The sequence below is a fragment of the Haplochromis burtoni genome, unplaced genomic scaffold, assembly GCF_018398535.1.
Source record: "Haplochromis burtoni strain Fernald_Lab_line unplaced genomic scaffold, NCSU_Asbu1 Contig_174, whole genome shotgun sequence".
Lineage (NCBI taxonomy): Eukaryota > Metazoa > Chordata > Actinopteri > Cichliformes > Cichlidae > Haplochromis > Haplochromis burtoni.
Window position 1 is genome coordinate 1,041,175 of NW_024582535.1, and position 20,648 is coordinate 1,061,822.

At 40.5% G+C, this 20,648-nt stretch overlaps 3 protein-coding genes across 5 annotated transcripts in view; 2 read left to right on the plus strand and 1 right to left on the minus strand.

The window, feature by feature from the left end:
• rock2a (rho-associated, coiled-coil containing protein kinase 2a) overlaps positions 1–17,215 on the plus strand; it is a 43,113-nt gene extending 25,898 nt beyond the window's left edge. Inside the window, exons 9-33 of one of the 2 annotated variants that reach the window (XM_014337280.2) lie at positions 104–263; positions 395–446; positions 1,272–1,360; positions 1,480–1,528; positions 1,936–2,071; positions 2,870–2,961; positions 3,236–3,482; positions 5,269–5,375; positions 6,067–6,226; positions 6,426–6,586; positions 6,769–6,953; positions 7,051–7,120; positions 8,120–8,223; positions 8,408–8,594; positions 8,831–8,924; positions 9,005–9,099; positions 9,236–9,427; positions 9,537–9,705; positions 10,527–10,597; positions 10,682–10,770; positions 10,874–10,952; positions 11,060–11,327; positions 11,447–11,660; positions 14,122–14,175; positions 15,571–17,215. In XM_014337280.2, the coding sequence (XP_014192766.1) occupies positions 104–263; positions 395–446; positions 1,272–1,360; positions 1,480–1,528; positions 1,936–2,071; positions 2,870–2,961; positions 3,236–3,482; positions 5,269–5,375; positions 6,067–6,226; positions 6,426–6,586; positions 6,769–6,953; positions 7,051–7,120; positions 8,120–8,223; positions 8,408–8,594; positions 8,831–8,924; positions 9,005–9,099; positions 9,236–9,427; positions 9,537–9,705; positions 10,527–10,597; positions 10,682–10,770; positions 10,874–10,952; positions 11,060–11,327; positions 11,447–11,660; positions 14,122–14,175; positions 15,571–15,574 (3,128 nt within the window). In that variant the 3' untranslated portion in view covers positions 15,575–17,215. The remainder of the gene's footprint in view (positions 1–103; positions 264–394; positions 447–1,271; positions 1,361–1,479; positions 1,529–1,935; positions 2,072–2,869; positions 2,962–3,235; positions 3,483–5,268; positions 5,376–6,066; positions 6,227–6,425; positions 6,587–6,768; positions 6,954–7,050; positions 7,121–8,119; positions 8,224–8,407; positions 8,595–8,830; positions 8,925–9,004; positions 9,100–9,235; positions 9,428–9,536; positions 9,706–10,526; positions 10,598–10,681; positions 10,771–10,873; positions 10,953–11,059; positions 11,328–11,446; positions 11,661–14,121; positions 14,176–15,570) is intronic. The other variant, XM_014337281.2, reaches the window with a different exon arrangement.
• A 1,649-nt stretch (positions 17,216–18,864) lies between these two features.
• The window catches only part of slc66a3 (solute carrier family 66 member 3), a 7,526-nt gene continuing 5,742 nt past the window's right edge, over positions 18,865–20,648 (minus strand). Inside the window, exons 6-7 of the mRNA XM_005933841.2 lie at positions 20,279–20,320; positions 18,865–19,326 (exon numbers count right to left, since the gene is read on the minus strand). Of these exons, the coding sequence (XP_005933903.1) occupies positions 19,226–19,326; positions 20,279–20,320 (143 nt within the window). The 3' untranslated portion in view covers positions 18,865–19,225. The remainder of the gene's footprint in view (positions 19,327–20,278; positions 20,321–20,648) is intronic.
• Positions 19,259–20,648, plus strand: part of LOC102311183 (CAP-Gly domain-containing linker protein 4) — a 66,115-nt gene continuing 64,725 nt past the window's right edge. Inside the window, exon 1 of one of the 2 annotated variants that reach the window (XM_005933850.2) lies at positions 19,259–19,440. The gene's annotated coding sequence lies outside the window, so the exon portion shown is untranslated. The remainder of the gene's footprint in view (positions 19,441–20,648) is intronic. The other variant, XM_005933849.2, reaches the window with a different exon arrangement.

Below are 20,648 nucleotides of genomic sequence, written 5' to 3' on the forward strand. Positions count from 1 at the left end.
AATGATTTATTAGACTGACATATTTTTTACACAGTGCTTCCTTTTTCCACCAATTCACTCTCACCTTTTTCCTGTCTCTCTCTTTATCTCTCTCTCACCTCAGCGGTTGCCCCTGTGGTCCCAGAGCTGAGCAGTGACATAGACACCAGCAACTTTGATGAGATAGAAGACGACAAAGGCGATGTAGAAACCTTCCCCACACCTAAGGCATTTGTCGGCAATCAGTTACCCTTTGTTGGCTTCACCTACTTCAAAGAAGACCAGTAAATCATCCCATTCTCTTCATTTCCCATGATTTTAAGGACCTCCGTGGTTCCACGAAGACAATTTATAGATTTATTTTTGGCTCTAGTGTCCTTGACCTTGGACTGATTTTATTCATTTCCTCCTTCAGGTTATTAAATGCTTCCAACAACTCAGTGGCTCATGAGAATTCAAAAGGGGAGGTAAGTACTTTGACTCCCACACGCAGTAACTGCCAGGTGCACCTTTAGCGACTGCATTAATACCGGACCGAGCTCCTCAGGAAATAAATAAGTCTGGTATCAGTTTACATGACCACACAGAAAAGGCCTGTTGACATTGTGATCAACTTCACATTGTAAAACATCAAGGATTATGATGGAAATGATTCACAGGGGGATTTCTTCCCTGATCCCATGATTTATTTGTACTTTGTTCGAATTTCAGTGTTCTCAGCCGCACACAGAGACTTAAGCAGCTGTCAGTATAAGTGGCTGAGCCGAACGCTAATCTGAAGAACTCTTATTGACTTCAGTCCTAAAAGACTGCCCCCATTACGAGGAACAAAACAAACCCTATGTTTTACTTTCACTTTGTTTCTAATCAGTTGCCTAAATATAGGTGATTAAAGGTATAGTAAGCTGTATTTCAATACTGACCTTTAAGTGACTAATGTGGTGGTTTAAGGTTGTTGTGATACTTCTAATTGTAAAAATGTTTATAGTCCTAAAAGACTGCCCCTAAAAACTGTACACCATTAACCATGAAAATAGTTTCTGTGCTATTTTGACCAAGGACAACAACATTCAAAACATGGTTGAAGGGTGTTTCTTTCATCTTTTCTTGACTTTTTAATTTAGTTCCTATAAAGGAGCATCAGGCGTTCTGCCAGTGCTCAGACAGTGTGCGTGTCACTGCAAAGTCTAGCTAGCTATTGGTGTTACATGTCTTCTTACCCTGTGTGTGTTAAATTCTGACTTTAGTGTATAGCGCATAAATTGGACGTCTTTCTTTCTTTCTCTTCTTAGTCAGCAGCACTGCAGAAGAAACTTCGCCACCTAGAGATGCAGATGAATAATGACAAGCAAGTCAAAGATGATCTAGAGCAAAAATACAGGTGGGTGATCTGTAGGGAACATTGTGTATCAGGAATAAGAGCCGCATCATGTTGCTCCACTTATTTGCTTATGCATGGTGGCCAAATTATTATTTTTAAGCATTTGTATTTTTCTGCAGGGCCACCACCACTCGTCTGGAAAAGCTCTCCAAAGAACTTGAGGAAGAGGTCAGTTAATCACAGGGAACATCCAATTACCTGAATATTTCTGTGTCTGTCCGGCGTCAATATCTGCTGGTTCACGACCCCTCTGGGATTTTAGAAGTTCTTTCTTCCTCACGCATTTTAATGGGCGTTTCCCAAAAACTCTATTATTTGAGCCAGAATAATGATTCTTATTATCCACACTTGTCCACTTTCCGGTTGAATACCAGCGTCTCGTATCCAGGGAGGTTCAGCTGGAGCGCCTGCTGAATTCTAACGGCCACATTAAAATGTCTATTGTGATTGAATTTGTGTTGAGGCCCATTTGGATTCTGGGGATAATTTCTCATAAAGTGAATTATGGAATCACAGTAGCATGAAACCATCCCCGCAGGAGATGTTGAACAAAGGCGTTTATGATTGATTTTTAGGTGAGCAGCAGAAAGAACCTGGAGTCGAGTCTGAGGCAGCTGGAGAGGGAGAAGGCTCTGCTGCAGCACAAAAGCCTGGAGAGCCACCGCAAGGCTGAGAGCGAGGCCGACAGGAAGCGCTGTCTGGAGAACGAAGGTGACACGAGACACACTGGATTCTGCAGCAGAGCTGAAAAGATTTACTTCTTTTGTACAGGAAGTTAAACACCAGTTATCAACTGGAAATGATTACATTTCACAGAAAAATATATTTTCTAGTAAGAGACGTTTCTCTTAGGAGATAACTTTTAAAGCTTTTTAACTAGCTTTTAAGTAAAAAAAAAAAAAATACAGCGGCACACATTCTCTGTTTATTTGTGTAACATCCTTCATGCAGGTTAGCTTTGTTTAAGGTGATCGATTACATGAACTGAAAAGACAAAACATAATACTTCTATCATGAGTGAGAAAAATGAGGCTGATTTAAATGCATTTGTTTTAAGAAACAGATTCAAACTTGACAGCAGTGATGCATTAAAGCAAGAGAATAAAATGAACACAGGAATCCAGTAAAAATCAACCCCCCTCTTCTTGTGTAAAGTCAGAAACTTCTTACGTTTTCTTTTGGCTTTGCAATGATATAAATTCATGGTGACTTTACTGAGATAAAGTGGGTAATACTGCCATCACCTGGACAAAGACACTGATACAAACACATCAGGTCTACTCTCTCCTGTGCTCTGGCTTTCTTTGTAATATTCATATTGTATAACTTTTGGTTCCAGCGTCTTTATTAAACCAAACTAAAGCTCTGTTTCCATATTTCATTTGCACAGTTTATATATGAAGAACTTGGTGCATTTAAATAAACTTAATCAGTTTTAAATTGTGATTTCACTTCTTGAAACACACTTCATCATAATAATTGTTGTCTTGGTTCTTGGGATCTGTGCAGTCAACAGCCTCAGAGACCAGCTGGATGACATGAAGAAGCGAAACCAAAACTCTCACATTTCCAATGAGAAGAACATTCACCTCCAGAAACAGGTCTGTTACCTACCTTGATGTATGTTTGGTTGGGGGGGTGGTCAGCATGGACGATGAGCTCTGTGACATCAGATTACAAGCATATAACATAAAAAGCCTTGAATAGACGTAAAACCAAATACATTAACAGTCACAACAGCTGAAAGTAAAAGCTAATATTTGATGTCCAGCCAGACTGAAAAGATCACTGTGATCTTGTCAAGTCACCTTGTTGGACTCTGAGTCCTTTAAAGGGAAAATATTGGTGTGATTTGTGTACGTGTTCTTCTCTTAGTTGGAAGAAGCCAACACGTTGTTGCGGGCCGAGACGGAGGCGGCGACGAGGCTCCGCAAAGCCCAAACTGAGAGCAGCAAGCAGCTGCAGCAGCTGGAGGCCAACGTGCGCGAGCTGCAGGACAAATGCTGCCTGCTGGAGCGCAGCAAGCTGAGTCTGGAGAAGGAATGCATCAGCCTGCAGGCTGCGCTAGAGACGGAAAGGAGGGAGCACAGCCAGGGCTCGGAAACCATCACTGACCTGATGGGTGGGTGAAACAGCACATGAAGATTTCTTTGTCAAGTCTGCAAACAGTTGTCATTTATGTGCATTATTTGAATTAATAAAAGTGATACCAGGAATATTACATGTTGTATATTAAATGTTGTATTCATCGGTGTATCTAAACAGATCTTACAGAATGGTGTTTGTAAAAAGTGAAACCCACTTCTTTACAAACCTATAAAATACTAAACCAATTAATATGGAGTTGGAGCATCCTCAGTTTAGCAGTTTTACATGGAGCACCAAAATGTCTTGTATTAGTTTTTCGCTCATGCTCCACCAAATTTGACAAAATTCGTCTCGCTATCAGAAAAAGAAACTGCACCTCTGTTCTTGGTTCTCACCTTAGCATAAAGAAAACCAAAAGAATAGATTTGTGCAGAATTTCAGGTTGGATGTCAGTATAAGTCATAATTCTAGGCACATCTGTAGCTGCTGATATGTTTACCTGTATTTTTATGAGGTGGAAATGTAATTACATTCCTCTGAAAGAAGTTCAGTTTCTGTTTTCCTCCTGCTTGCCTTGGAGCTTATATGGCAGGTTTAATAAAGGGGCAGCTAGATGAGGAACAACAATGTGCCACCCAAATGCTGAGGGCAGTCAAGAGGCTTTTCAGGACTAAATAACTCTGTGCTGTTTGCTGAATGGATTCTGACTCCAGTTCAGTCACACTGTGTGTGTTTGAGAAAGGCTGATGTGAATTAGTAAAAATAAGTTTGTCCAGAGGTGTCAGATAAAACCTTGAACAAATATAGCTGATGTTTTGGAGACAGAAGGGTCAAAGCGGCCTGTTTGCTCCAGTGCGCCTGGACAGTTTGTAATATTTGTGTAACTGTAGGGAGTGTGCTTACATAAAGGCTAACAATTCACCCATAATCTGATAAAAGCAGCTCTCGGGCTACTTAAGCTGTCACATAAAACCTCTTATCTGACTGTGTTAATTAGGACGTGGGCATCACAAACCATGAGTTCTGCCTTATGAATGTTTGTAGGTCTTCGGATGCAGTGACTTGAGTGTTGCATTTACAAATAAAACACAGCACAGTATAATGAGCTGCTTCCTCTAGTTGGTCCAAGAGCTGAAATTCATTTGAACTATGTAAATATTTATATTAATATAAATATTGCCCTCCGTTGCTTACTACAAGTAACTGGGGGATGTATATGTGTGTATAAATAACCCATTGTGGCACTGTTGGAACAACTAAACATACACTCTTGGTAGTTGCCCTGAACTGCCCCGAGCTTGCTGACCAGAGTCATTATATGAACAACAGGCAAGTAACTTGTATATGTAAAGCACATTTAAATCAGAGGGAGTGCTTTTTAGTTGAGGTCAGGGGATTAACAATGCTAGTTTACAAGTAAACCTGGAATAAACAAACCAGACCTAAATTAGAAACTCAAAACATGAAAATAAATATGCAAATTAAAGGACAAATAATAAAATAATAGTAACTAAAATTGAAATTACAATAGAAACAGCAGACGGACCTCAGACTGAGCTTTAATGAGGGGATAAAATTGACGTTAAGAAAGATTAAAGGACTTACGTATACAAGTTGAGACAGGAACAATGTATTGAAAATGGAAATAAAGATTCTTGACGACTGTGTAAGTTTATAGGCTTTAGGGTCCTTAGGGACCAAGTACAGCGCTATACAAATACAGGCCATTTACCATTTGCCATAGTTTGCTGTTGGGTTAAGCTTTATGTGATCTGTACGTGAAATGTAACTCTGAGGATTCTCGCGGGCTTATCTTGCAGGACGCATTTCTGGCCTGGAAGAGGAGGCCCGTCAGCAGAAACAGGCTTTATCCAAAGCTGAGACTGAGAAGAGGCAGCTTCAAGAGAAACTCACTGATCTGGAGAAGGTAAATCACAAAATCCTGACTGGAAACATTTTTTGCTTTGAGATGCAGTTCCTGGAAATTTGACTTGAGCCTCACGTGTGATCCAAATTAAGTAAAAGTTATGTTAAAAGTAGTATCATAGTGTTTCTTGGAAACATCTGCATCTGGATTTGAGGACAGCATGATTGGACTGTTTGTTCCAGGTCATTTGACATCAGTGAGAAATTATTATTTTATTAAAGCAATCGGGAAAGTCTTTTGTTTTGATTAAAGTGACAAATAATTGATTTACAGCAGCTATTTTCAAACTCAGGCCCACTCTAGGCCAAATAATTATTTTAAAAGACTGCCAAACCTTTAATCACAACTCCAGTCGACATGGGAAGATTAATACAAAGTATTTGCTTTGTTTTGTTTTCATAGATTAATATTAAAAATTGCATAACTGCCTGCTTTTTGACTTTAAAATATCTTAGAGAAATGGAGAAGAAAGGCCTAATTTATTGCAGCACTGTAACTGACCTGTTTCAGAAACTGTGTACTTATTGATTTACTGAGTATTTCTAACTGCACTTCCTTAGAATATACATATAAATGTGAACCACCATGTAGTGACACGACTTTCTGGGCTTGGTCTCAAAGCGTTTGGTGTGAAATTTTCTGACTAGATTTTACTCTGGATGTGACATCTCTGTGTGTGTGTTTTCTACAGGAGAAGAGCAACAAGGAGATCGATTTGACCTACAAGCTGAAGGTGCTGCAGCAGGAGCTGGAACAGGAGGAGGCCTCTCATAAGGCCACCAGAGCAATGCAGGCAGACAAGAGCAAGATCAAGGTCACCATCGAGGGCGCCAAGTCAGAGTCCATGAAGGGTAAGGGCTCTGATCTTTTGTTTCCACAAGGTTGTTCTTTCACAGTTTGTACCGAGTTCAGGGTTCGAGCTATATAATTTGGGGCTGATCGACAGCTCTGAGTTCACAGATTGCAACAAGATGTACAGAATGAGAAATTTTATTGATTTAACTTTTCAGAAGGGAAATTAAATAATATAAGTGAATAACTCTCATTCAGAGTTGGAGCAGAAGCTGGCAGAGGAGCGAGCTGCCAAACTGCGGCTGGAGAACAGAATACTAGAGCTGGAGAAGCAGAGCAGCATGATGGACTGTGACAACAAACAGGCCCTGCAGAAGCTAGACGAGCTGCGCAGACACAAGGATCACCTTACTGAGGAGGTGAGCATTTCTGTTCTGCACAGGAGACCAGTGAAGTTTGGGTTTAGCTGTCAAATGTCACCAACAGGAGCTACTTCAGCAGCTAATGTAAAGAGTGTCATATCTGAAATTGGATAGAAGGATAATGAAAAAAGAGCTGATGCGAGTAAAAAACTTTTATTAAATTCATTTTTTCCTTTCAGGTGAAGAACCTGACACTGAAGATCGAGCAGGAGACCCAGAAGCGTAACCTGACTCAGAACGACCTGAAGGCTCAAAACCAGCAGCTCAGTGCTCTGAAAACCTCCGAGAAGCAGCTCAAGCAGGAAACTAATCACCTGCTGGATATTAAGCGCAGCTTGGAGAAGCAGAACCAGGAGCTGCGCAAGTACGTTTCATTTTGTTGTAACACTTTCCCAGCAGGCACACTGCAGGCTCCTTATGCGGTCAAATTATGAATCATCGACTCATTTTTCTTTTCACAGAGAAAGACAGGACACAGATGGACAAATGAAGGAGTTACAAGACCAGTTAGAGGCTGAGCAGTATTTCTCAGTAAGTCTGATATCTGATCACAGATGTGGATGGAAAATGAAGACACTTTCATTTGGCATTTTAGGCTTTTTATAGTTTCATTCATCTGACTGAGCGTCAAAAACTGCTGATTGATTTGCTACTGAATAGTCCCCTCTCTCCTTCTGGCTAAACAGCTTTTCCCTGCTGTGTCCACGTTGTGTTTCACTCCTTTCAGCCTGATCAGGGCGCTGCTGTGGCAGTTTTTAAAATATTCAGCTGCCTGTGAGTCAGAGACTCATTCCAACTCTGCTGCCTATAACTGCAGGTGCTCTGAATTGTTTAGCGCTACAGTTGAAGTCCAAGCTGGAGCTTAACTCATTGTAAAGGCAACTCACTAAATGTTTCAGTTGTGTGTAGGGGTCTAGCAATTCTTACGTCCACAATATAGAGGTGCTTTGATATTTATAGAGTAGAGCTACAGGGGCTGCTCCAGACTATACTGTCAAATAACAGTCAGCTATATTACACTGGAGTGACATCTTCCCATATTGTAATGCATTGCTGTTATTTCCTAGTTCAAGCGTAATAATCCAGTAATGTTTAAAGTTGATATAGGATAACAAGTAATGTATTTTCCATAATGCACTTAGAAAATAAAGTAAATAAACTGTAGCACAAATAGTCTTATTCTATGGGAACGTAGGCTGTTAAAATCAGAGGGTTCCTTTTATTTCTGTAGCTAATGTATGTTATGCATTTCCAAGAGCTGAATGATGGTGAAGTCTTCAATGGGCATCCATTAGCTAATGTTTTTGTACAATGTCAACAGTATGTATCAAAGTGTGTATGCAACATGAAGCCTGAGTGATTCTTTCCTTTACCATGTTCATTATCAGTCAGGAGGAGCAGCTTGTTGTTAGGAAACTTTCTCACCTCTCTGGCCCTCCCATTGGAGATTTCTGCATTAAAGAGTTATCTAGAGTTTTGTTGTTGATGTATTAAGTATGGGCCGTATTTGACCTGTTACCTTTTCTCCAGACTCTCTATAAGACCCAGGTTCGTGAGCTGAAGGAGGAATGTGAGGAGAGGAACAAACTCTACAAAGAAGTGCAGCAGTCTCTGCAGGAGCTGCAGGAGGAGAGGTGAGAGGTTTTTCAGTTTGAAGATATAATTTGAAATAAATTCATCCACTTTAATCTTCAAAAAATGATTAGCAGAAAAACGGTGATGATGAATGTAAGGCTCGGTTCATTTATCTCCAATAAGAGACTCGTGTGGTTTGTGTGGTGGGTTGCTCAGGCTTGCGTTTCTTTTTATTCCTCTCAGGGACTCTTTGGCAGCACAGCTGGAGATCACTCTGACAAAGGCTGACTCGGAGCAGCTGGCGCGCTCCATCGCTGAGGAGCAGTACTCCGACCTCGAGAAGGAGAAGATAATGAAGGAGCTGGAGCTGAAGGAGATGATGGCTCGCCATCGCCAGGAGCTCTCCGAGAAGGACATCACCATCAGCTCTGTGAGTTTTTGAGTTTGCGTGAAATGAAGACGATCGAGTTGAGGTGAAAGTCTTTGTATCGTTAGACGTTTAAAGGCTGTTAAATAGAATAACTCACCACAGTCCTGGAAGTATCACGACGTGTAAATGCAGTGCATCTCAAGCCCAATAAATATGCTCTGAAAATAGTGTGAGATTAGGTTGAGTTTATAGTTCCACAAAAGAGCAGATATGAAAGTATTTGCTGTCCATTGCAGCTGGAAGAAGCTAATAGGACCCTGACGAGTGATGTCGCCAATCTGGCCAATGAGAAGGAGGAACTGAACAACAAACTGAAGGAGGCAATAGAGGGTAATTAGAACATTTAAATGTTTATTACAAGAATTATATATTTTGGTGTGGGTACATAATTTTTTTTTTGTTCTCTTCAGAAACTGAGAAGTCGAAGGACTGGGAGCAGCAGATAAGCCAGATGAAGCAGGCATTTGAGAAGCAGCTGCAGTGCGAGAGGACGCTAAAAACCCAGGTTGGTGTTTTTAAAGCAATAACTCACAAGATGAAGAGACAGACTTTCAAGACTAATCCTCCCCTTCATGGGCAAAATTTAAATTTTTTCCCATCATTTTTCTTAAGTTAAGATTGAATCTTATCCCCATCCGCAGGCCGTCAATAAGCTGGCAGAGATCATGAACAGGAAGGAAGTGCGTGGCGGAGGCAGCCGCCGTGGTAACGACACAGACATGCGGCGAAAGGAGAAGGAGAACAGGAAGCTGCAGCTTGAGCTCAGGTCAGAGAAGGAAAAGCTGAACAGCACCATCATCAAATATCAGAAGGAGATCAACGAAATGCAAGCAGTAAGTGAACAGCTGAGTTTTCTTTCCCTTGCAGTGAAACGACACTCTGCTGCTGTATCTCTGACTACGACACTTACAATATGTTATTTCTTCTCATTTTAATCTATAGCAACTGGCGGATGAGAGCCAGATGCGCATTGAGATGCAGATGGCTCTGGACAGTAAGGACAGTGACATTGAGCAGCTGAGAAATCTCCTGCAGACGCTCAGTGTTCAGTCGATGGACTCCGCCAGCGTCAGCAGCGGGCCCGAGTTTGATGCTGATGATGCGTACACAGGTAAGAGCTCAGCCACTAAACAAAGTATTTCTGACAGTTTGTCTTCACCACAGCTTTAAGGTTTAAGGTCACTTACAAACATCTTCTTGTACAATGTTTACGTTCACTGGCTACGTCACAAAGTGCACCTGCTAAACTATGCCTTTAATCAGACAATCACAAGGCAACAGCTAAGTGCACTGAGGTATGTAGACACGGTTAAGACAACCTGCTGAAGTTCAAATGGAGCATCGGAAGAAAGGTCATTTGAGTGACGTGGCGTGGTTGTTGGTTCCAGGTCTGCGTATTTCAGAAACTGTTGTTCTACTGGACTTTTCCCACACAAACATCTGGAAAAGAGAAAACATGCATTGTTTGTCCCTGTGTGAAAATGCCAGGTCAGAGTAATGGAATAACCCTAATTTCCGAAAGTTTCAGAAGAAAGACGCTATAATTCAGCTCAAATTAAGTACTTTCAATCCCAATACAGTCATTTTATCATTAGTGTGTTATGCACAGATTAATGACGATTGGTGATTTGATCCCTGGCTGCTCCAGCGCGCATGCCAAAGCATCCTTTGGCAAGATTCTGAACCCTGAGTTGTTCTCGAATACTTTCATCAGAGTGTGAATGTGTGTGGAGGTTGGATGCAAATCACTTAGATGTAGAATAAAGAGAATGGGGGAATGAGGCGTGTTATATAAAGTGCTTAAATGCTCAAGTAGAGCATTTTTATAAAGGTGCATAATATCTGACTAGAATATTTCACTTTAATGTGATGTGATTTTGTTGATTTCTTCAAACCAAACCATAATGATCTAAATTCTCTTTCTGCCCTCAGAAATGAGGCTCGAGGGCTGGCTGTCTCTCCCCGTCAGAAACAATACCAAGAAGTTTGGATGGGAGAGAAAGGTAGGACTAAACCATTGAGACTGCTTTGACCCTGCAAAACAGCATGTGACCTTTTTTCTTACCACCTCTGTCCTGTCAATGCAGTACGTTGTAGTAAGCAGCAAGAAGATTCTTTTCTACAACAGCGAGCAAGACAAAGAGCAGTCCATCCCCAACATGGTGCTCGATATAGAGTGAGTATGACACCTGAAGGCACCTCTGCAAAGAAAACAGCTCAGTTTGTATTAACACGTTCTATGCTTTAAACAGAAAATAACACTCCTTTCTGTCACACAGTAAACTCTTCCATGTGAGACCTGTTACTCAGACAGATGTGTATCGAGCTGACTCCAAAGAAATTCCCAGGATATTCCAGGTCTGCCCTAGCTCTACTGAAAATGTTCTATTTCTTTGAGCATGTTGATTGTTTAAAGAGTTGTTGAAGGCTGAAAAAGTTAGATATGTCCTCTTTCCGCTCTCCAGATTCTTTATGCCAATGAAGGTGAAAGCAAAAAGGAGCCAGAGTTTCCCGTGGAGCCGCATCCCATTGGAGAAAAGTCCAATTACGTCTGCCACAAAGGCCACGAGTTCATTCCCACCCTCTACCACTTCCCCACCAACTGTGAGGCCTGCACAAAGCCACTGTGGAACATGTTCAAGCCGCCCCCTGCTCTGGAGTGCCGGCGCTGCCACATCAAGTGCCACAAGGACCACATGGACAAGAAGGAGGAGATCATCGCCCCCTGTAAAGGTAGGACGCTCCTGTTGTTTCTATGAAAGCTGTGTTTCGATCTTACTTGCAATTGGTGGGTTTTTAAATGTTTGTGAATTGGAGTGTTACTGAACATTTCTCTTCTCTTCTACCACCAGTGAACTACGACATTTCTACAGCCAAGAACCTGCTCCTGCTCGCCGTGTCCCAGGAGGAGCAGCAGAAGTGGGTGAGCCGGTTGGTCAAGAAGATTCCCAAAAAGCCTCCACACCCAGAACAGTTCGCACGCTCCTCACCGCGGACCTCCATGAAGGTTCAGCCCAGCCAGTCCATGAGGAGGCCCAGTCGACAGCTCCCCACCAGCAAGAGCAGGTAGACTAAAAAGCTGATTTTATGTAATAGACACCTATAGGTGTGATTTTGGATTCATCTATGTGAGCTACGACAGTTAAAGTGGTGTGCAGGAGGTAAACAAATAACAGTTTATGGATCTCCAGGCTAGATTTCTAATGATTTGAGGTACATACAGTGTGAGTGGAGTGACCTATATAATGAAGGCTGACTAAAAAGCCTCAAAACTGAAATTTTTGTGTATTTGATTAACATACTACATCCAGAAAGTTTAATATTTATTTATAGTATTTAGTATATATTCTGCATTTTGAGTGTTGTGTGTAGGGCTGCTCGATTATGGCAAAAATGATAATCACGATTATTTTCACTGAAATTGAGATCTCGATTATTTGACGATATTTATTTAACCCTTTAAGACCTACCATAGAACCAAGTCCGCCAGAGCTTATATTATTTTTTTTACGTGCTGTAGTGCCATTTTTGGGAGCATTTCAAATTGTTATACATCAATACAACTGTTATAGCCCATATTTTAATAATATGTATGCATTAAGTCCATAGTAACTACATTAATTGCAAAAAAGTGCAATAAACTACAAAAAAAATTGAAAATCGTTTTTGTTTTTTTTACATATATTTCTACTTGGGGAAATTTAAGAGGCTTATCCCTCAAAACCTTAAATACAAAAAAGTTGCAAAAAATAGTTTCCCACCACAGGAAATTTATTTTGAGTGTCTTCATAGTTTTATTTTGGAGATACAGCAATTTTTATATACTGCAGGAAAAACAAAAACAATCCTATGATGCAAATTTGCAAAGAAAACAGCAGGTGCATCAAAATAAACTATTTCCAGCAGTGCAGTTCGAGTTCTAAGCATCCCAGAAACTATTCAGAAAAGTATAGAGTCAAACATGACTTATAAAAACACCAGTTTAGGCTTTTAAGGCCTACAAGTAAAAAAAAACAACTACATTTTCCGTGAAAATGACATCACTTCCTGTTTCGGGCAGGAAATGGCGGACATGCGATAGTTCGCGCTGACGTCTGTTTCACTGTGGGAAGTGTTACGAACAGCTGATCGGATCAGCAAAGGTGTTTCTGGAATATTATGTTTTTGTTGCTGCAAGCGCTTTTTATGCAATTTTTGCAAAGCTTTATGTGGAAGGAAACCGTGACCGAGGACAAGCTGATGGCATAAGATGTAAGTTTCATATGCAAAACAAATTATTGCGCTAGCTTACATGGTTCAGGTTCTACAGGGATTTAAAAATAGTTACACAAAACGAAGCGTGCTGCTCTGACCGGATTTAAAGGGTTAACAATAACAATGTATTGAATAATGACTTTAAAAAATAATATAAAATAGTGTGCAAATACTGATAACTGTGCAAATGTTTGCAATATAAAAAAAATAAATGAAAAATGTAAACATCTATGTTTAGTGAACTTTAGTGTTGCTCTGTGGTGCAGCAATGACACCGTAGCAAAGTTTACACATTATGTCTACTTGATCCACGTCTGACTCCGCGAACCCATAATGTTTCCACACCACTGAAGTTTTTTTTACCTCTCTTTTCAACCAACGGCAGTCACTCTCCTCTCCAAATAACTTCTGCTTAGCTTTCCGAGCTTCCCTCGGGTCCTCTTAGTTGTTGTGATGCGTGTTCGAAATGCAGAGAGGTGTGCTGGATTTGCCACACGGAGCAGTGCGAGAGTAAAGCACGAGGGAGGGGCTAATAATCGGCTCAGTCATTTTTAATGATCGTTAAAAGCCCAGATCGTAATCGTGATTAAAATTCGATTAATTGAGCAGCCCTAGTTATGTGTCACAATTAATATGACTGTTTCTCCATAATGGCCTGCTGACTGACCAGAAAAAAAACCTTTAGGCAACTCTTGCTTTAAAATCACTGACTGAAAGTCCCGTTCTGACCACTTATAATAAAGTGCCTTCAGTGCACTCTACATCTCATCCACTCTTGTCAAAACAGCACATCATGTGCACAGGCTACAAATGCAACTTCAACAAGCAATCTTAAAAAAGCGACTGATGATCTTTAAGGAGAAAAATTAGCGTATTGATTATTCAGCTTTGGTAAGAACTCTTTTTAAGGTGTATTGAGGTGTTAACCTGTGAAGCTTTGTTCTTTATGTACAATGTGTGTCCTGCAGAAGTTGAGGAACTGTTGTCACTGTCTGTCCTGGTCCAGTCCAGTTCTATGTCTCAGGATTTGCCCTCATACAACCCCACAGAACAGACTTGAGTTGTGTGCAGTAACGATTACACGGCCATGAAAACTAATCTCCCCTTTCAGATTGGAGGACTCCAGTCTCCAGGACTGGCACTGGGCGTTGGATGATATAGATGATGACTGTTCCTCTATACATTTCTGATGACCACATTTGGTAACACTGTGTGCAATGTGTGCTGTGCAGTGCCTGTCATTTAAAAAAACCTTAAAAATGTCTGACCTCAGCCCTCGCAGGTCAAATGGCTTCAAAATAAAGCGAGAAGATTCCAGCAGTACCTGGTACAAATGACAGCTCCTTCCTTCTCCTCCTCCTCCTTGTTCTTCTTTTGACCAGATGTTTCCCTGTAAACATCTCAACTTCTCAGTGTGTGGATGTTTGTTTGTTTTGGGTGTCACTGAGGTGGTGCAGGTGGTGAATATACTCTGTATTATGGACCTTGAGCCACGTAGTTTGGGTGGATTTGCTCTTCTAAGAGTTGGGATCACTTGGGCACTGGGTGTTTTGAACTGGACAAAAATAAATTCAGAAGAATAAGTTCTCAGGTTTGTCTGAAGTTGCCCTTTCTCACACAAAAAGAGATAAGACATGACTTTTTCTCACGGCTGAAGAAATTCAAGTTTTAGCGAGGCAGCACTCGGCTGCAAATCGCTTGAACAATTCGCTGCTGTATTCCCGCGCAGACTTTAGATTATTTAATGTTGATCTGTCCTCAGACTGTGAATAAAATATGATGACCTGAGAAGCGAAGCCAATCTTGGAACCACATCAGCTAGTCTTCCGATTTGGCCTCTTGGGATTTTGGACAATTTGTTGGGATGTCTGGTTTAGTTAGAAGAAATCCAAGCCAAGATTTTTCATTTCTCATGTTCCAGGCAGTGTCTACAAATGCAGATAAACTGGAATGAACTGAAATTAATTTGGAGCAAACTTCTTTTGCTCTCCACACAGGCTGTGCAGTGGACGACAGTAAGAAACCAAAAGGTTTTCAGGACCAAAATCATGCAGATGCTCTTCGTAGAAATTAATTCAGAATTGACTTGCCGTCTGTCTCATGGCCAGCAGAGAAAATTACTAAGGCTCACGCGAACACCTCAATCAGCACTTTTTTTTTGGGTGAACTTATGGATCAAATCAGTGGTTTCATTTATTACAGCATGTTCTCAATTTAGTTAAATATACTGGTTTAGGGTAAGACCATCTTGTGACTGACAGTTCGTCACAGGATGAGTGTGGAGTGTCGTCACCCTTAAATCATAAAATGTATAAGGAAAATAATAATTAAAAAAAACAAGATGGCTATGGCTGAAATGTTCTGCTCGGTGGCCATTTCCATCTTTTATATACAGTCTGTGGACATAGGACTTGCTTAAAATCCAAATTAGGATCATTGTATATCTTGGTAGGACTAATGCATGCTTAGCCAGTTTGTTTACTACAAAGACTTTTAAATCATTTGAGTTTTTTGCTGAGATAAAATAAATGTAGGGTAACGATTAAAAATGCAGCTTCTTACATTCGGTCTGAAAATCAGCCAGGTCCTTGATTTGGTAATTGTATGAAATAATGCCTTCGCTGTTCCATTCAAATCACAGCCCAATCTTTTAATCTTCCTGACATCTCGCTGCATATTTGCGGAGATTAACTTGCATCTGTTTCTCTCTCTCTCCCTCCAGTTAACCTTGCCCGGGAGTGTGGTGCATCGACGAGGTGGTGGGAAGAGTTTCTTCCTAAATCAAAGACTCTATACAAAGCTCCGTTTGCAGATCAGCACACTGGACTGGTTTCTCCACTGCCCACTCCACCCTGTCCCGTTTCAGCCTGCGAGAGTTACCAAGTCTGGCATTTTCCATTTTTATTCAGCTTGTTTCCAAGCCACTTAGCAAGCTCACCTCAGCATCTGTCGTCTTTACAGCAAGCTGGGCGTCTCATAAACATATAACCCAAGTCCTCTCCTGGGTCCTTGGCGAGAGCACTTGTGCAGCTCTTGGATGCTGGAGTAGCTTGTTCGGCTCCCACACAATGGAGGATAGCTCTTATGAGCCTGACCAAGGCTGACAAGAACAGGGGAACACTTACCTTAACAGTTCTCTCCAGGACAGACAGTTCTCTGTCTGATTGAAGCAGCCAGCAGGAAACCACCTCCACACCACCTTTGAGGATTCTCATGGCCAAAAGAAAAAAAAGACAATCTTGTGTTTAATGATTGTGAACAATATGAAGGGTTTAATGGGGGAACACTACACTCAGAAGAGTCTGTATTTTTGTTGGCTTATGGTGTCTGTACTTTCAAACTCTTTAACATGATTGTAGCTTCTTGCTTTTCACAGCTCTGCTTTCAGGTGCGTGTCCATGGGGAATCTTGAATAAGGTACTTAGGAACCAAATGAGCTGTGACTTCATGGAAAGTCATTAAGGCAGCAAATGAAGCCCAGCTTCCTCTCGGATATGAGCAAATAATTCTCAGAGTGCCTCTTATTCAGATTTCTGACTCATGCACACGCTGAATCATGGGTTTGATGTCAAACGACTACAAAGGGAACAGAATCCTGCTTGAAATGGCATTAGATTAAGACATGAAGTCCTCACGATCCCATAATCTCTGCAAACCTGCACTGTCAGTTCTGAGGGTTAATGTTTACTGAATTCAAAGGGGTGCACCGTTAATGCTTTCTGATCCGAGCTCGGCTCCTTCTGTTGTTTTTGAATGTACATCTGGGCTTCACCAGAGACGACACACAGGCATTGTATTATCCAAGTATACTTGACTGAAGCCGCGCCTTTCATCACAAACTACTCTGAGTGAACTTGCATGCGTTTGCTTTTTCACCCACATGCCTAGTCATTTTTAGTCAGTACCAAAAGTGAAAATGAGGGAAGTTAACCAATAAGAAGCCGAAATAATGAAGGTATCCAATCATATCCTGAACCCATGAGTGGAAATACTGAGCAGCACTATTCCATTGAAGTTTTTTCTAAAAGTGTTTGTCCTTATTTTTGTATTAAAGGAAACCAAACTCTGAGTTTGGGCACATTGTCGTATGTATGTGACTTAGTTAGCAGGTGGAGAGTAAACTGAGTGTGTGTGTGTGTGTGTGTGTGTGTGTGTGTGTGTGTGTGTGCGCACTCTCCTTTAACCAAGAAGCATGTTTTATACATATAAATATACACAGTATATATTTTACATGCCATACAGTGCACATTATATTATTTATACAGCTTTGTCCACTTTGTATTTAAGGGTTCTACATCCAGATTGCATGTTTGCTATCAAACAGCTCTATGATAATAACCACTTCAACAATAAAGACATGGATGTGCCTTCTGGTTTTGGATCGTTTTTCTGTTTTAAAAATGTTAGACGTTGTCATTCTGCAGAGGTGTACAACTATGGTGAACCAAAAGTGCCAAAATAAAAATGTGCCACAAAAAATATTAAATAGTAAGCAGTTTTGTATAATAAATATAAATTGTGACAAATTGATATTTTTGATTTTATTCCACTGTTTTTTTTTTTTGTTTTTTTTTTAGGCATATGGAATCCTCCGTATTCTGATATTGAGTCCAACACAAGCTGTCAGTCATACTCAAACTACTGAAACACGAAAGAGAAACACATTAAATAATACCGAAATCTAAAAAAGAAAATTCTTGGCCTTCAGACAATAATTCTGAGTGCTACAGTGACGGACTGGACAGGCAAAAAGAAAATTCTTTGTGGCCGAGCTGTCATTCCCAATCACTTCTGCTTTGTCATGACGCCACTAACTGGAAATTTAGTAACAAGGAAGTTTCACATCTGGACTTGTTCCACAGGTGGCATCCTGTCAAGGTACCACACCTAGGTACTTGATTTTATACACATGTAGAAGTGATAGGAACACCTGGATTCAATGATTTGGATGGCTGAGTGAATACTTTTGGCAGTAAGAAACAATTTTAAATGGCTCTATAAAGTATTATCACTTTAACCTTCCGATTACACTATTTTTCTTGAAGGATATGTCAGAGGTCAAATTTGATACTTTAAATCTTTACACAGTACTTTCTATAAGTTGCAAAAATGACCACGGTAATAAGAATCATAAGTTCTAAGGGTTTTGTTTTTTTTTTTAATCAGTTTTCTAACAATGAAGCACTGAGTTGACCTCGGTGAGTATAGGCCAAATTTCAATGGATTAACATGACACCAGTGACCTGGTTCCTTACATTCTCGTACCATGACAGCTCCTCTGTTCTTTCTCTTTTAAATGAGACATTGAGTCTCAATGTCCAACTGACTACCTGCATAAATGAAGGTTAAATCAAATCAAATCTGTCCAAATATTTTTTTCAGAACTCTGCAGGTTCTTGTAGATGTTATCCCCTAATGTTTACGCTGGCCTTTTGATTAAGTGTCGCTGAGCTGGCAAGTTGGTTCATTTTCCTTGTGTCTCTGGTTTAATTTGGTGTATCTGGGAAATGATGGCCTCCACTCATCTTTTACTGACGCGCAATATAAATATTATATATACATATATATCCCCTGCAAGTTTAACAGTTGCAATCAACTCCAGGTGTTTTATCCTCTTAATCTGTCATGGAATAATGAGGGAACAAGTCTCACCTGGGCATGGAACTGCTCGTTAGCTAGCTGTCCAATTAATTTTGAGCCTCTGAGAGGACTTTGAATACAAATGGCCTGAATACCAAACAGTCTCTGCAATACTTTTGTTAAACCATATTGATTAAAACTGAAAGTCTGCACTTCAGTCAAATCCTGTTTGATTTGAAATCCACCGTGGTGGTGTCGCAATCACAAGAACTGTGTCTTTGTCCAGAAACATGGTGAGTTACAATAAAGCAAATTAAATCACATCAATCTGAGATTGAATTTGTGGCATATTTCATGCAATGTTTTGTTTTGAATTTTGGCAGTGTTGAGCTCCCATACTCAACTTTTTATTTTAAATTAAATGACCTCACTGTAAAAAGGTAGAATTTGGTTTATTGAAACAGTTCAGAAAATAACTTTACATATACAAAAGCTTTTCCAAAACAAGTTACCCGGAATAGGATCGTTTCACATATACGTGGGGTCGTGTCTAACAATAGATTTTTTTTTTTTTCACAGACTGTATGGCAAAGCATTGGTCTCTCTTCCTATCAACAGATTTTTACAAACTGGAATGTTATTCAAACAAATGTGTGGCTTTAACAGGGAAGACAGACTATATAAAAATCATCTCTCTGCTGATAGACCTCTTGTTACCCGTCAGTTTCATTTTACAGTATTGGTTGTGCCTAAAGTGACCCAGTCGTCTTTGATCTGCAGAATCCAGTGTTAAACACTTAGTCTTTCTTCTTGGAGCTGCTGCCGCGTCTCTGATAGTGGAGCACAGTGAGCAACACCCACAGGTTCAGCAGGGTCATCGCTATGAACCGCACCAGAACTGTTGCAAAGAGAAAAGATGATCAGAAACATGGAAGCTGACAGCGACGTCTCTGAATCACACAAGGACAGCAGAGCTGGAGTTACAAATGGTGACTACTCGGAGATACTCCAGGTAAAAGATGCCTGAAATCCTTTGGTCTTATAAGAAACTGCAGGTTTCCGGTGATGTGTAAATGTGTATGACAGTCCTGTTACTGACGTTCATTATTGTAAAGAAGCAGCCCTTTAGACCTGCCAGTTCAATTAATTATGACTGAAAGTTAGCCATTAATACTAACCAGACTCCGGTTCTCCTCCAAAATGGAAATAATTGAATCATTTGCCTCACCCTATCCTTAGCATCCTCCTTGTGTCCTCCACTACATCCCCAAACCTTCTGTGTGGTCTTCCTTTTTCCCTCCTGCCTGGCAGCTCCACATTCAAAATCCTTTGTATAGTACATCCACAATCTCTGCTCTGCACACGTCCAAACCATCTCTCCCTGATATTCTCATTTCTAATCCTGTCCATTCTGGTCTCTGCCAATGAAAATCTTACCATCTCCACCTCCTGTCTTTTTGTCAGTGCCACCATCTTCAAACCATACATCATAGGAGGTCTCACTAATGCTTTGTAAACCCCACTTTTACTCTTGCTGAAATATAGAAGTATGATGCATTACTGATAGATTACTGAACGGGCCCGGGTGGCCTCATCCGCACTAACGTCCCTTTTTGTTTTAAAGCAGTCTAATCTAAACGAATTCGACCGCTAAGTATAAAACAAAGTCACTATTCACTTCCTTGTGGTTTTTATTTATTTAGGATATTTCCCAGAGAAGAGCACAAAAAAATGCTCGTTTTAAATCTACGATGGTTATTTAGAAAACAAATCATTTTCCCTTGAAGTGTTCATTAAAAATTCTGGGATGCAACACCTCCCACAGTCATTAGTAATTCAGACAGACTTACCCTGCACGTCTCCAGTTGTCACTGTGGTGGTGTAAATCCGAGCTGAAACAAAGAGGAAGCAGAGTTAATGACATCCCTGTTACCCGACAGAGCGTCTGATCATTCATTAATGAAGCGTTGGATTGCTCATTTATTAAATTGGGGGCTGAATAAACACTACCGTGCATATTCATGAAATGAAAGAGTAGACTTGTTACTTTAGGGAGGGGGATTTATGTGAACTGATAAAAGTGCTTAACAGGATTCAGTTTGACAGCGATAGGACTGCAGTATGAAAAGTAGCAACAGTATCCTTGGCACGTTTTCATGCTGCAGTTTGTTACAATTTCTGATAATCACACCGTATTTGCTTTTTTTATTTTTTTTTTTT